The sequence below is a fragment of the Bidens hawaiensis genome, unplaced genomic scaffold, assembly GCF_021521415.1.
Source record: "Bidens hawaiensis isolate Kalapana, Puna unplaced genomic scaffold, B.hawaiensis_p1.1 tig00008086_1, whole genome shotgun sequence".
Lineage (NCBI taxonomy): Eukaryota > Viridiplantae > Streptophyta > Magnoliopsida > Asterales > Asteraceae > Bidens > Bidens hawaiensis.
In genome coordinates this window covers 523,840-540,769 of record NW_027491572.1, presented here as the reverse complement: position 1 = coordinate 540,769, position 16,930 = coordinate 523,840, and the positions used below count along the sequence as shown (strand labels likewise).

The window sequence follows — 16,930 nt, the reverse complement described above, 5'->3', positions numbered from 1 at the left end:
TATTAGATTGTTATGATATAACGTCTTATAAAATTTAAAGCATCACAATAGCAAAATAGTTATATAAATCATTATGATAAAGTTTACTTGATCTTGTTCTAGTGGTAAAGCTTGGGCGAATGCGCTGAGGTGACCGGACTCAATACGTATAAAACTTTGCATATACTGGGGTGATCGGGCTCAAAACTTTCGGACGAAAACAAGTAAATTTACACTAACTATAATTCGGATGAAAACACATAAAGTTATATTAGTGAGCAAAAAATTGGGCGTGACCGAAGCCGACACTGGCCACGATGTAGGCTTCGCCCTTCACGGAGTCTAACACACAAACAACCACAATATAAGAATGCACTTGATTTCTCAAATAAATATGTGAAACTAGTTAAATATGCGTAGATATTTAACTTCTTGATTATAATGTTAGTTTGAATACTAAGTTGATTTGTGACGGGCTCCACTTTCTAGTTTTAGGAATTTAATATTTTAATTGGGTGGATTATTTAAATATTCAAGCTGGGGTGTTTACGGATCAGTTTCAAACCGTGAAACCGTCCAAACCGGTATTCGGTTTAGTTTCACGGTCGGCTTTCTTCTTTAAATTTCGGGTGGTCGGTTTCAAAATTTTCAAACTGTATCGAACAGTTTGGTTTACGATTTGTACCAAAACCTTGCCGTATAATCCGGACCGGACCGTAAAATTTAACAATATATTTTTGTTTTTTATCTATTTTTTGTGTTGCATATAATAAATTAGGAATAGGAAATACGTCACAAGTTCGTGTCTAATTCAAAACTAAAGATACTCTAATACTCTAAATTAGAATGAACTCCAATAGACATTGAAGGATAAAGAGAAAGGTGTATTTTACTTCTAAATTACTTAGATTTAACATTTTTTGTTTAAAAACATATGATTATACAGTCTAAGATGTTCTGCAGAACTTTTAAAAGATAACATAAACCAACAAAACTAGATGGAACTAAGATCAACTTGGATTAACGCTAAGTTTCGTGTCCAGATATTATTTTATTTATCGATTGATTAGTTCAAAACGGTTAATATTTTATGCGTTTTTCGTAAAATGCCTAGCAAGATCAAAACGTGAAACCAAACCGGAACCAAATCGTTAATAATACTTTTGCATATCTTTCGGCTTTACCACTAGGAAAAGACATGCCTAGATTGAAATCATGATTTGAAAAATGATAAATTTGATAAACGGCATGGACAAAATGACGAGTAAGTGTAATCGTACATACTAAATCCAAGTTTCCTTTGTGTAGAGTAGGCATCTATGGAGACAAGAATGGAATTCGAACAAAGATGATAGGATAGTACTTAAATGAAGATAGAATGAACATAAGAAAAGACATAGATGACTCAAAAGAAACAGACACTAATGGAAAACATGGTGATTATTATTGACTAAGGAATTGAAAGGATGGTAGACCCAACTACATAAAAGAAAATCAGCCACATACCCGAACAAGTTTTTCACATGTTAAAAGATCTCAAGTACAACACAAACCTAATTTCAAGTTGTACAAATACAAGCATAAACTTACAAGCTAAAAAAACGTCATTGTGGATATGAGCGTAAAGGAACACCAAACCAAGTATAGATCTAAAATAAGTACTAATGTGTTATTTGACCCGACACGGTTTTGAATGAAATTTGCATTGAAACGCAAACCACAAACATAAAACTTGCCAACTACAAAGATATGTTGTGGCAAAAATGAGCGTTTAAGAACATCCTATTGAATTAAAAATAAAAGCAAAAGTACATTATCTGGCCTAGTTATGTTGTGAATAAAAAACACATGTCACAATGCATATTTTGCTATCACGAGCTACATATCTATTTTTTATTTATTTTTGGTTTTCACAAATATTAACAACATTTAAAGTTTTTCATGTAAAGCAATAATAACAAGAATCTATCGTATGGCCAATGTAATAAAGGCGTGACCATCATGAACCAAATCGATGCACACAATTCACAACTCACAATTCACAACCACAAAACCACTGCAAGTTATAGATTTTAAACTATTTTTAAAAATACGTTGTTTCCTTTTTCATTATACGAACTCCTGTTATAAAAAGAAATAATGGCCTGATCGTTCGTTAGTTTTACTCGATGTTTTAAAAATCGGTTTTTGAACCATACCGAATCTGGCTTAGAAATAGTATTACCGGTTGTACCATTAGGTTGACTATAAATTCAACTAAAAAATTAATCAAAAAGTACATAATCCACGACATAGGAAAGGTCGCTAAGTTAAAAGTGATCAATCAATGGTATAGGAAAGACCATTAGATTAAACATTTGAGCTGAAGTAAATATGAGCCGCTAAAAGTCTTTGATCTAAAATCTAAACAATAAAATTTACATTGCCCTTAAACCGGTACGACGGTATAAACCGGTATTATCGGTAATACCTTTCATCCAATTTACCTGGATAAAACGTTTGGTAATACATTTCATCCAATAAAATTTACATCTAATTTACATTGCCCCGGAACTGAAACCGGAAATACCGGGGTCAAAACCCGACCCGACCCTTCCCGAAACTCAAAAAAAAAACCCAGTCAAATACCCGACTATACCTAGAAGTGGTTCCTACCCAACTCCTTTTTAATTTTTTTTAAGGTTCCTGAAAATACCTTGTTTATGCACCTCTATTTAAAACATTGGTTTTACTTCTTTCAAAGCTCAATATCTGCGGGCCAAAAAAAAGCCCAAATTTAAAAGGTAATGGGCCTCATTCGACCCGAAGCTTTCATCCCCAAACCCAATTTCCAGAAACACCTATTCGTTCATCAATCTTATTATCCACCCAATATTAATTCCAAACCCTAATCTCACATCTCGAGCAATCACGAACATGTTGAGGCACGGTGCTAAGAGGATTCTAGGGTTAGGATTACCCACAACACGGCTATCAGCTCCTCGGTTATACCATGAGAGGGTTGTGGACCATTACAATAACCCCCGTAACGTCGGTGCCTTTGACAAGAACGATCCCACCGTTGGCACGGGCCTCGTTGGTGCTCCGGCGTGTGGAGATGTGATGAAGCTTCAGATTAAGGTGGATGAAGAGACCGGCAAGATTACGGATGCGTGTTTCAAGACGTTTGGGTGTGGTTCTGCTATTGCATCTTCTTCTGTTGGTAATTATTTTTTGTTTTATTTCAACCGTGTGATGAATTTCAGGGTTTTGATATGTGATAATATGTTAATTAGTAAATTATACGGTTATACATACCTTAAGATAATATACATGTTTAGGTTGAATTTGGGGATGAATAATTAAATCTGTAATGGAACGTTCGTGAACCGTGTGGCACACGCTTTGTTCGTTCGTTTATGTTCAAGAGCGTCTGTTTATGCTTGTTTGTTTATGCTCATTTGTGTTTTTATGTTTGGTTAGTTATATTCGTTTGTGTTCGTTTAGGTTTGTTTAATTATGTTCGTTTATGTTTGTTCACTTGTGTTTGTTTGTGTTTCGTCGTCATTGTACTCAGTAAACTTACGAGCTAAAACAATACGTCATTGTGGATATGGGGGTAAACGAACCGAACGTTCATGACCTGTATGGACACATGTTTTGTTTGTTGATTTATGTTCATCAACGTCTGCTTATGTTCGTTTGTTTATGCTCATTTGTGTTTGTTTAATATCGTTCGTTTATGTTTGGTTAATTATATTCATTTGTGTTCGTTTAGGTTTGTTTAATTATGTTTGTTTATGTTTGTTCACTTGTGTTTGTTCAGATATATTCGTTTTACATTTGTTTATTTTTGGTCTTGAACTGTTGGTTTAGGTTATAAACGAACGAACATGAGCTAACACGAGCATGCTCATTTTCTTAATGAACGGACATGAACAAATGTAGTTCGATTAATTGTTCTTGTTCGTGCTGGTGTTCGGTCAAAGTTAAATGAACAATCTTAAACATGCCCCCCTTTGTGTTCGTTTACAGGCCTGGGGATGGTTTCCAATAAATTGAGGAATTGTTTGTATACAGTTAATATTCATTCAACAAGTGTTAATAGGCTGATTAGATTAGGTCGTTAAAGATAGATTATGTGCTCAACATTTTGATGATTTGTTGTGTGTTTTGGCATAATGGTAGCTGCTCTAAATATTAACTTTGTTGTTTCAGCTACTGAATGGGTCAAAGGAAAACAGATGGAAGAAGTTATCACCATCAAGAACACGTGAGTTTCGTTTCTTCTCTTAATTTTCTGGCTTGCATATCTTTTATCTGATTTGTGGTTTTCTTATGAATTTCGTTAATGAGATTCATTGCTATTATACACCTGGCTTGCATTTTGGCTTTCATTTGATTATTGGTATAATCTTGCACCTTTATTGAATAGGTCTATAGTTTTTTTGTTTATAAACTTGTACCATTATATGATGGCCTGCGTATTATACTGTTAAAGCCTTAAAGGTCAACTTAATATCAAAGTTAGAATGCCACTCTTTTTACTTGCCTCTTATTAATGCCTTTTAGTTTATTGTAAGGACAAGACTTTTTAGGTGTGTGAGAGTGAGAATGAAAGTGAAGGTCTCAGGGTGCATAAGTGTTCACAAACAATTTAAATATTAATCTAGTACCCCCACTAAAGCAACCAAACTTTTAAATTTATGTATTTATCAGGTCTATTACAAACTGTCTTTTAAGGTTCCGCTTGGTTTACAAGCGAAGGAATTCAAAACATTTTAATGGAATGTCAAAATATAATCGAAAGACCCAAATCAATTTTGTTTTTCTCAATCACCAAGAATCAAGCGTTATCAATATAATTCAGAAACAAAAGTTTTCACAGTGACTGAAAAAATCTATGTGGCAAACCAAAATCAAATTCAAGGCCAATATTAGACAACCAGTAGAATCACAAATACCATCCAATCATTGAACCAAAATATACTGCAGCAAAATTTTTTTTTCAGATTATTTGAACAATGAACATCGATAATCAACCACAAATCCAAAATAGAAAACCGGAACTGATAAGTGATAATAGACAACAAACCATAGTTATTAAAAGCCCTCGCTTCTTGCGCCTAGGCCCATTTTTTAGACGAGGCTCAATAAATGCGCTTCTAGTTCCTAGGCGAGCGCTTCGGCATTGTCTATGCCAAGAACATGAGAACATAAAAGCCGAGCAAAAGAAACGCAAGGGAACTTAGATCTTGGAGAAGGCAAAGGCATTATATTGATACATTTTGTTATTCAAGTTTTGAGATCACATTCTCATGTCGACTATTTTAGAACTTTTGGTACTAATTAGATGATATTAAATGTTATATAATAGCTTTTGTTTATTTTATTTGAAGAATAGTATTATTTTCATATACATAATATATTTTAAATGTTTTATTTAAATGCGCTTATTTTTCCTCAGGCCCTCGCTTTTTATGCGCCTTGCACCTAGGACCTAGGAGAGGCCTATGCGCCTAACACATTTAATAACTATTCAACAGACCCACAAAAGCCGACCACCACTGATGAAACTAATTGATGCTTTGTAGAATAACCAGCATGTGATGATCATCTGTTGAATCCTAAATGCTTTGATCTTTGAATGGAAAACGTTGAAGACTGATCATTGATTGGGTAGCAGATATGACGAGTTGGAATGGGATGGAAAATAGGGGAGGGATATTTAGAGGGCAGTTTTGTCGTTTTAGAATTTGAATTTTTAACGCAAGAATTTCACACATAACTAGCTTTACAGACCAAACACGATTTAGTTTTGATTGGAGTTAATTCCAATTCTTCTAAATTCTAATTTATTCGATACATTTAACTTCTTCATGAACAGTTTGCGAACCAATGATCCCTTAGTGTACATTGATGTGTGATTTGAATCCGAGATTGGTATAATTGTTCTTATTTAGTAATATTTCTGTAGGTGCTCACATTTTATGGTTGTAAACCTTACAATTGATAATTTTTTTTACAGAGAGATTGCAAAACATCTTTCCCTACCTCCTGTGAAACTTCACTGCAGCATGCTTGCTGAGGATGCCATCAAGGCAGCGGTCAAAGATTACGAGAGCAAACGTGGAAAATCGCTTGCGTCCACTACTGACAAGGCTGCTGAGGCTTGATCACTCATATGATAAAATCGTATGCTTTTTACTGTATGTTGTTTTTTTTTTAATTCTCCGTTATGTTCCCTCCTTCAATAGTGCGATGAGGAGTTTGAAGCTTCAACTATGGTGTCTGTTTGGTATGTAACTCGTGTTACGTTGCTATAGATGTTTGGTACATTTGATACTGTGGATATCTGAATGTCTATGTATGTTATGAACTAGAATAAGGCTTGAGGTTATTCGGATTAAGCATATTTGAAGTGCCTGATTTGATAATGCTACTCCCACATTTGATATTAATCATTGTTGAGATGATATTCACAAATCGTTTGTGGGGGGTTTCTATACCTTATCTTTAGCCGTAGCATAAATACAAGATAAAGTTGTTGCAAAGAATGAATTGGAATTGGATCAAATTCTAAAGTCTTCAAAAGGCTTCCATCTCAACCACTAGAACACCTAATGATATCGGACATATGATGATAAAATGACTCATCCTCCACCAAGCAAAGGGTGTTGCTTTTCATGCATATTCTTTACATGTGATGTTAATAAGCTTAGAAAACATAACAACGGTACACTTAGGAGTTGTTTGACAATTTTGTGCTTGAGATGAAGAGGTTTGACCGATTAAAGAGATAGTCTGAATCGGTTAACATGTTTTTAAAACTTACCCATTAAAAAACTTCGTCTTTTAAGTGATTCATATACATTGCCTCTGTACGACTTATATCTCTTAATCAAATAATTAAGAGGCTACCAAATAGACGTGCACAAAAAAACCGGTTCCGGAACCTAACTGGTGGAACCGAACAGGAACCTGTTCCAGTTCCAACCCGGTTTGGGTATTTTTGTACCCGAAAATCGTTCCCGGTTCTCATATTTGTATGTTAGTATCAGTTCCAACCCGGTTCCTACCCGGATCTTAATTGTAACCGGTTCGGCTCGTACCCGGAAAAACCGGTTCCGACGGGTTTTTTTTGAAGAGTCAAACAAAAGTCAAAGTAGCCGTTGGAACCGGTTCCAACGGTAATATAGCCGTTGGAACCGGTTTTTTAGCCACCAATTAGCCGTTGGAACCGGTTCCAACGGTAATATAGCCGTTGGAACCGGTTTTCGAGAGACAATAGATCCGTTGGAACCGGTTCCAACGGTAATATAGCCGTTGGAACCGGTTTTTGATGCCCAAACCTATATATAACTTGTTTTCCACCACTAATTTCACCACCAAACTCAAAAACAAACTAAAATACTACTCCTTTAGCAAATCCGTTCCGTTACCCGACCATCCAACTAAATATTATTATGGCACCCATCAAAAAAACTAACAAGAAGGCTAAGAAGAGTGTTTTTGTTGCCCCCGTTCCTGTTACGGAGGACCCAAGGGTTGTTACAGTAGTCAACCATAACCGCAACCAAGACATATGGAAGAATTGGGATTTGATTGTGGATGACGAAGGTTATCAAAAGGCTCGTTGCAAACTATGTGGTTCAATATTAAAGCACGATTCCAACTCTACTTTGAGAAAGCACATCGAGAAGCCATATTGCAAGGCGTTGAAAGAGATTGGCGCGACCGATCAAATTGACTTGGGTAAAGATGGTACACTATTTCGTTACAACACGACTCAAGTTCAAGATAGAATGGCAAAGTTCGTTATTCAACGAGGTTTGCCGTTTAACCACTTTGATGACCCGGAGTTGACGTCGTTGATTCGCGAAACTCTACAACCGAGATACACACATGTAAGTCGTACTACCTTAAGACGTCATTGTATCAGGTTGTGGGAGTGTGCTAAAAAAGAGTTAATCGAGTCTTTTAATTCTTTAGAAGCCATGATTAGTTTAACTACCGATGTTTGGTCGGCACCACACGGGTTGCCCGAATCATACATATGTGTCACCGCTCATTGGGTTGATCCGGTGACATGGCAATTGATGAAACGCACCATCGCTTTTGAAAACTTCCCGTTCCCACATACCGCCGAAAAATTGTTTGAATTACTTGATGAAGTTATAACGACTTACAACTTGAGAAATAAATTATTTTCGATTTCGTTTGACAACGTTTCAAACAATACTAAGGCGGCTGAAAAATTTATCATTAAATATTCACCACCTTGTTTCGGGGATTTTTTTCATGTCCGATGTGTTGCACATATCATCAACTTGGTTGTTCAAATAGGTCTTGACAATGAAAACATTTGTGATGATTTAAAATACTTTAGACTTATGTTACAAGATGTCTTCAAAAGTGGTAAAAGAAGACATCTTGAATATAAGAACTATTGCAAGTCGGTTGAAAGAAAGTATTTGGGGCCGAATTGGGACGTTCCAACCCGTTGAAACTCAACTTGTCATATGTTAAAGTGTGCTTTTGCCCAATGCCAAACTTTATAAGCTTTTCATAACAATCTTGTTGAAGAACGCGAGGCCGATATGTTTCCGGAAAGTGTTTGGGTCCAAGTCGGTTATTTGTTGGAGTATCTTGACGTGTTCAAAAAGTCAACAACAAAATTATCGGGAGTCTATTACCCTACTAGTTGTTGGGGTTTGCAAGAATTGTACTATATGTCTTGTGTTTTTAAAAGCTTTGCGGAGAAGAACAAACTCTTCGAAAATATTGTTGCGGTGATGAAAGAAAAGTTCATAAAATATTTTGAAAACATACCGCCGGTCTTTACTTGTGCCGCCGCATTAAACCCCTATTGGAATGTTAATGGGGTTGAAACAACGATTGAGGAAATATTCGTTAACTTAGGTATGCACGAGATTGACCCGAAGTTGTCGACGGAAGCGAATAACAAGTTCAACAAAAACCTTCAAGACCTTTATGACCATTATTTTCAAATGTATGGTCCAAGCACGAGATCGTCTTTTGTGAAAAAAACAACAACTAGTAGGCCGTGCAATGACCCACTTATAAACTTGATGAATGGGATTCGTGAATCGGCATCTAAGAGGCAAAGAGGAAACACACCAAGTAGCGAACTTGGTCGATATAGTGGAGCAAACTATGTTGAGGGCGCAACGGTCGATGAAATTCGCAATATTGATTTGTTGGCTTGGTGGAAAGGTAAACAAAACGAATTTCCCATTCTATCCGCCATGGCTCGTGATTTGCTTGCCGTACAAGCCTCAACGGTTGCTTCCGAATCGGTTTTTTCTCTAAGTGGGAGGGTGTTATCTATGCGAAGAACAAAACTAACTCCCGAGTCTCTAGAGGTTTGCATTTGCCTAAATGACCATTTGGATGCGGTGGATCGTGTACAACACAGGCGAACTTTGAAGACGAAATACCAATAGAGCGTCATATTCATGATGAGGAGGCGGAGGACGGGGTTTCTTCCGATAACGAAGACGAGGGTGAAGACGAGAATGAAGACGAAGAAGAGTTGTAATTATTTGTTTTGGTAAAATTATTTGTAACTTGTTCAACTAATATTTAGTTTTGATATGTTTTATTATAATTACTTTTGTTACTCATGATTAATTTTTGTTACTTATTTAATAACGACGAACATTTTATTTATTTAAAAAATAACTATTACAAACATTATTAAAACATAAACGATACTAAACATAACAACTAAAACATAAAAAACAAAGTCCGTCGTTTTAATTCGGGAATACTTATTTTTGGGTTGTAGAGCCGGACGACTCTCCCACTTCCGTTTTTTTAGCTTCCAAACTTCTTTTCTCTCGACAATACTTATTCGTATGTTTTCGTAATGTCGAGTTGGACCCTGCTTTAAGAAACTTCGAGCAATATTTGCAACGTGCCAACTCATGTGAGTCGGTCATGAGACACAAATCATAATGAACCCAAACATCGGGGCATCTTGTTGTTTCGATCACCATAACAACGTCATCATTAGTTGCCATTTGTTGTCGGCTTAAGGTTAATTGTGGTTTGGAGTGTGTTTTATAGTTTTGGAAGTGGTTTAACAAGTACACAAACAAACCTTGCTATTTAGAGTAAAAAAATAACCTATTTATAGTTAAAAAACCGGTTCCAACGGTCAAAAACGGCTATATAGCCGTTGGAACCGGTTCCTAACGGCTATGATATTTAAATTTCAAAAAAAACCAGTGGAACCGGTTTTTACGTAAAAACCGGTTCCGGTTCATACCCTATCCGGTTCTTAAAAGTTAGCATATCTGGGCATCGGTTCGGGTTGGGAACCGAACCGGTTCTTGATTGGAACCGGTGCCATTTTACAACCCGGTGTGAAAAAACCGGTTTCGAACCGGTTCGGGTTTTCCAGTTGAACCCGATTTGTGCACCTCTACTACCAAATAGTCCCTAAGATACAAAAATAACTAATTGACATCCGGTACTTTCATGCTTCGCTTTATCTGTAAGAAGATGAATCCTTACTGTTGCTTGTACTTTTAACCCGGCTCTTTAATAGATTGAATAACTGAATACCATCATTAAATGTAGCTTTCTATATCGTTATTTGGCAAGAAATAAGTTCTTGGTCGTTCTAAAAATTGAAGATCACGGGATGTAGTGCTAAAATCATATATCAAATGACAAAGTTAAGTTTTATGAGCCTTAATATCAAACCGATGCATATAACTATATTGTAACTAAAGATTATTCACATATGATGTCATGCTTGACTTTGTTTTGGTTATTAGTTGTGTGGCATGAAAAATGCTTAAAAGCACTTTTGTCATTGCAGTGAAAAGTTTCACCCGATAAATTATAAAATATTTTTCTTTTTCTTTCTTACGAAATGAAGCTTCCCTTTAGATTATTTTCTCTCTTTAGCAATCATAAGGTTCAAATATAACATTCTTCATATATAAAGTGTTACACTAAATAACATAGCTTTAAAAAACCCGATATTGGTCGGTTCGTGTTAATATATTCTTTTCTGTACAAAGAATCTTGGATGTACACCATGCACATGTATGTTAGGGTGTGGTATCTACGTCATGTGTGATTAAAATAAAAGTAAATTCTAGACGTACCGTTATAATCACCCAATTTGTTCACGCATAAGTCCATAAGAAGCTGGTAAAGCTTTAGCCATTGAACCACACTGATCTATCCCATGTAAATAGCAAGTCTTTTCTTGTTCCGACTTTGAATGACGCTAGTGGAGACTAATTCCTTCTGGTTAATCTTCCCATTCATTCACATCCTTCTTCTCCCTAAAAATTGAACAAACCAAGTTTTCCTATTAAAGAGTGGGAGAAAAACCAAGAAACTTCCCAGTTTTGATGTTCAGGGATTCTCCTTGTTTAGAAGCTAATCTTGATGCACTATTGTCCTGTTGAACGCTTTGCTGTAATTGATTTAGACGCACCATTATAATTAAAGGAAATGCACGTATATAAAACTTTGTTATTAAGTGCGTGTATATCAATGCTATACTAATAAAAATGTTTTTTCAATAAACTATACAAAAGTGAGTCTTAAAAAAACAATATAATTATATTTAAAAAATTATAACAATCGAGTTTTTTTCTTCTCTATGAACCATTTAATACCGTTCTATTATTTACAATTTATTTATTATCTCAATTTTATTTATTCAAATACTGAGATTAATTCTTACGTTCAACACGGAAAAATCATAACAATGTGTAAACAATACGCATAGCGATGCGTAATTATATACATACTATTACGTCTAGGCTCAAGATCGGCTTGTGAGTAGTTTTTCAAGCTCAACTCGTTTCAAGCTTTATTTCTAAAGCTCGAGCTCGATTCGTGACTAGTTTTTCAAACTCAAGGTCGACTCGGACTTGACTCATTTAATATTTATAACCTATTTTACTTATATTTATATTAACCTTTAGTGTATATTTTAATTATATTTTTTCAATATATCACACAATATATATTATATACTTGTTTTTCTTATATTTAAATAATTATTAAAAAAATATATTTTATACATAATAAATAAAGTATATATAAATAATAATCGGCTCGAGCTCGACAAATGAAACTCGTGCTCGGACTCATTTATTAAACAAACATATTTTAAGTATGAGTTTGTTTAAGTTGGATTCGGTTCAAAATTCTAATAAGTCGATCTTAAGTAACTCACGAATAATTGACTTTTCTTTTATATTATATAAAAATCCCATCACGATAACAATACTATTCAGATTTTGCAAGATCTCCCAAAGTCTTGGTACACTGTGGAGAAAAGAACACATACATACGTGCGTTAGCGGAACTGCTTACTGCTTCAACAACAACAACATAAGTACACAAACCACCACCGATCAAGATTGTGGTAATAATCCAAATCCCAACAAACTCTTTCTTTAACTTAACTACTGGTACTTACTTCTCTCTCAACCACTTATTTGTTCATCCTTAACTGCTGTCTTGTCTTGTCTTGTCTTGTCTGGGTATTATTAATCTAATCTTTTTTCACTTTAAATTATCCCTCTATTTATTATTATTATTCATGCATCGAGTACTTATTCAATCCCCACAATTTGCTGGGTTTTTATTGAATTGTAAAATATCAAAAAGTCAATTTCGGCACCCGATTATTAATTACTTTTTATACTGTAGATTATTATTAATTATTAATTTCCATATGGGTGTGATTATTATATGTTGTTAAACATTTATTGAATTTGTAGTGGTAATTTATTTGAGAGTTCTCTTTATAAAAAGTTAAAAAAGATTGAAAATTATTGGTTAGAGGGCCAATATCTTGATGGCCGTTCTGACGATAGATAGTCAAACTTTGGAAATTTATGGTCAAAACAGGACGACTGTTTGAAACAGTATGAGATTAGATGTTAGACGGCTGTCCATGTTACTTTTATACTTTAGATTATTAATTTCCATGTGGGTGTGATGAATAGTGTATAAATATATGATGCTGCACATTTATTGAATGTGTGATGAAGAAGCGTGGGTCGACTTACTTGTATTCGATCTACGTTCCTCGGGTGTGAGTGTGCTATATCACCGATGGTTTTCCGGAATATGAGTTCTTCCACCTACAAAACGAACAGCACCGTGAACTTACCCCTCAGAAAGGGACAGAGGGGTCCTCTTTGGGGTAACCCTCCGGTGTGAGAATAAGATATTGTAGGAGAAGATAATGAGAATGTGAAAATGAGTAAGGACTTAGAATATATTTTCTTGCCTACCTCCCACTGTGGAGGTGGTGTGGTATTTATAGTATTAGGGCTTCCAATGATTGGGCTCAGACCCAATTAGGGCCTTTTTGGTCTCCTCCTATTGCTTCGCGCCACGTGTACTTAGGACACCTGGTGCTTTTTTATTGATTATTCTCTGACCAAGGTATTTCACCTGACCCATGTGCCATCACGTGGTAGCACATGGGCTTTGCTGAGTTGTCCATCCTTCATTGGCAGCTGTCAACATCAGCATATTCTTTATTCCTTAAAAGATACCTTCTGGAAGGTTGTCTGATGAGCACAATCATGGTTGTCCTTATCCTGATTTGCATAAGGACGTGGTTGATTGTGTGCATGTGTGATATGCGCCTATCCTGGGGATGCGCGAGGTCTTCTTTTTATTCTCACGCGCAGATGTTTCATGCGCAGATGTGATATGCGTGAGCATGTGATATGCGCAAGCATATGTAATATGCGTGAGCATATGCGATGCGTGAGCATATGTGATATGCGCCACGCGCATAGGTTTTGGCTCTGTGTCTTCATGACATCCTGATTTCAAGCCTCTTGTCTATATCTTGTGGGTTGACCCACCCCGCTCGATGTTAAGGCGGGTGCATACCTCTTCAAGCCCCCCCAGTCTAATGTGTGTCTTGTCTCGCGCGAGCGAGGTAAGATAGATATTAGACTTAATAGTTTGCTCTTTTAATAGGGTTTGTCTTTTCTTTTTCATTTCTCATATGTGCGTTGCGCGATATTCTATCCCTTTGGTTAAAACGAATCGTCAATACACGTGGTTGGTTGGTGCTGACATGCATCAGAGGTGGAGGCGTTGTGTGTCAGACCTTTCGTGTGCTCGAGGTGCTACAGTTGCCTTTCACGTCTCCTCATACATTGTCAGGAACACGTGTCGCGCTTATGTTGGCCTAGGCTTGCGAGTGGGGGCACGTGAGCGTAGATCTGATTATTACTTTTTTTTTCTCTCTCCCTCCTGGGCCTATAAAACCAAACCTTTTGAACGGTTTTTTCTTCATCTCCATTGTCATTTTCAGAGCTTTTGCTTCTTCAATTTACATTCCGATTAAAAGCTTTCGTCTTTGTCCCTGAACTCCGTGCTTAAAGTAAGCATATTGTTTGGTTCACAATTGTATGTCTGATAACCCAGAAACCACAATTTCCCCTAGTAAACGCCGTGTCAAATCAGTTGTTATGTCTACTTTGAAGAAGACCGGCAAGGGTAAACGGGTTGCCGAGGCCTCGTCGGAGGAGGGAGGGAAGAATAAGGTAGTGAAGAGATGGGACGAGATTCCCTGCAAGTTGAAACAAGCTGACTTTGATAGTCTACTTGCTTCTCAGGGTTTTCTCCCTGAGTATGGTTGTCTGCTTCCGGCAGCCGGGCAGACGGCGGCAGATCCTCCTGCCGGCTACATCTCTCTATATTCTCATTTTTTTACTCACTGTAACCTTCGTCTTCCGATGACAAGGTTTATAGGTGCGCTCATTCAGTTTTATGGGATTCACATATCCCAAGTCCATCCCTGTGGATTAGTGCGCATGACTCATTTTGAGTTCATGTGCAAAGCTCAGCGCGATGAGCCCACCCCTCGGCGCTTTCAATATTTTTATAAGCCAAAGATCCAAGATTCTTGGTTCTTATTCACACCGCGCAGTCAGAAGGTTAAATGCTGCACTGTTTCTTTCAAAAGCCTTCATGACTGGGCTGAAAAATTCTTTTTCATCAAGGCTGGTGTTATCCCAATTCGCATGACTATGCGCGCGATCACTTCTGCACCCGCGGATGACAATGTTCTTAAGAACCCAACAGGCGCATGGGTTAACAAGTTATCTGCTGAACCATCCCCCGCCAGGAAAATTTGCGAGGAAGCGTTGGTGGGGGTTGGCATGAGCAAGAGGTGGATTGACAGCGGGACTGAGCCTGTCATCCAAGTTGATGGCTCAGGTGGGTTGTTTGTTCATTGCGTTAATTTTGCGCGAGTATAATTCGTTTTGCTAATATCATTTATCTTGTTTTATGCAGAAAGCAAGGAATACATCCACGCCGCCTATGACGAGCATATGGAGGGTGGCTCTGTCGCGCTGAGCGCTGGGGAAGTTGCTTTCCCTGATCGCTTCGATGATATGTTCATCCCTGTCGATTTAGAATTTTGTTTTGACAGCGATGCGCCTGGTAAGCCTTTGTATTTGTGCTTAGGCCCTTAGAATACCTGCGTTTTGTTTTACTATTTCTGTTGCGCGTATTGTAGATGCGCTCGAGAATTATGAGTTGGAGCTTGTGGAAGAGGAAGTGGAGGAGGAAGAAGCTGAAGTGCCGCAACTCAAGCGCAAGGCTAAAGGCAAGACTGGCGCAGGGGCCAGTAAAAAACAGAAAAAAGATGATGCCTCTGTTGCCCAGCATCCTCCTCCTACTCAAGCGAAGGGACTTGAGAAAACCAAGGGTTTTACATCCAAGTTTTCCTCGTCTTCATTGCCTCGAGGTGTGGGCAATCCCCCAGTCCACACGAGGTATGGTGCTGCCATCTCATCTCTTCGCGCGCCGGACAAGGGAAGCGGCGCTGCGCCTGCTGTTCCGTCTTCTCCAACAGGTAATACTTTGTTTATATTTTGTGATTTTATGAGCGTGATTCCGATAGAGTTATTAATGAAGCTTTGTTCACTCAAATGTTTGTAGAGCCGGCAACGTTGGTGGCTCAACCTCAGGCGCAGCAAGGTGCCGAGGCTATGCCAAGGTTGTTTTGAAGTCCCCTGTTTTACCCTCGAAAAGGGGGAAAATGGACTTCATGGCGATGCTTAATTCGCGGACTGCGGTGCGCCAATGTATTTATTGCGCTTTTATCATCTGATTTTTCTTTAGTTCAAGTCATGAATCATTTCTCCTTGTTGGTTTTTTAACAGGAATTATAGCTGGCACACAAGCTGCTGGTGGCACTGCTGGCGCTGGCGCCGTTAGTTCTGCTCCTGCTCCAACAAGTACTGAATCTCCTCTCATTGGGATCACTAAGGAGCAGGAGACCATATTACGCGCTGATCTAACAGCGTCAAGACCTCCCTCACCTCCTCCTGAGCGCAGCCCTCCTCGCGAGACTATTTTTGATTTTTCTAAGTCGCAGGAGAAGAGACCTGTTGTAGAGGATGAGGAGGAGGTTAATTCTGAAGGTTCTGATGGCGGCCGCGCAAGCCCTATAGCGCCACGAGATTTCGTGGCGCAGCCTTCTTCTCGTGGGGCAAGCAGGAGCTCATCAGCTGGCGCTAATCTTTCCGCCGATTCTCCTCAGGTATAAGTTTGTTTTGCTCCACTGTGCAGACTTCCAAATTAGTGTTTAGATAACTAAAACGTTTCTTTGCGTTGCTTTGTGCTTGCAGGAAGCCGATCACATATACCGCCCGAGCTGGAATATTACTGAAGATAGCTCATTTCAATCCATGGGCGTATGTGAAGACTTCTGGGCTCACTCTGTTCCTCCGGCTGAAAGGAGGTTTCAAGAGGACCGCGCTCGCGTGGACTTGCTTAATGACCACCTTTTTGCTGGGTCTGCGTTCTTTGCTGCCTCCCAAGAGCTTCGCAATGATTATATAAAAGTGCGTGATGCCCTTGTGGAGGCTAAGCGAGAGGCTAAGGTTTCTGCTTGGAATCTTTCTGATGCCCGAGAGAGGGCTGAGAA

General features: G+C 37.9%; 1 protein-coding gene across 1 annotated transcript; it reads left to right on the top strand.

Moving 5' to 3' along the window:
• The first annotated feature begins 2,895 nt into the window (after positions 1-2,895).
• LOC143636934 (iron-sulfur cluster assembly protein 1-like) lies at positions 2,896-6,346 on the top strand. The gene is made up of 3 exons (XM_077104411.1): positions 2,896-3,181; positions 4,177-4,231; positions 5,987-6,346. Exons 1-3 carry the CDS (start codon positions 2,896-2,898, stop codon positions 6,132-6,134), a joined length of 489 nt encoding a protein of 162 aa, XP_076960526.1. The 3' UTR covers positions 6,135-6,346.
• Positions 6,347-16,930: the final 10,584 nt, after the last annotated feature.

Excerpts from the sequence above, each read along its gene's own strand:
- LOC143636934 (XM_077104411.1), top strand. The coding sequence starts at position 2,896 with ATGTTGAGGCACGGTGCTAAGAGGATTCTAGGGTTAGGATTACCCACA. Across the intron at positions 3,182-4,176 it reads TATTGCATCTTCTTCTGTTG|CTACTGAATGGGTCAAAGGA; the intron begins GTAATTATTTTT and ends TTGTTGTTTCAG. Across the intron at positions 4,232-5,986 it reads GTTATCACCATCAAGAACAC|AGAGATTGCAAAACATCTTT; the intron begins GTGAGTTTCGTT and ends TTTTTTTTACAG.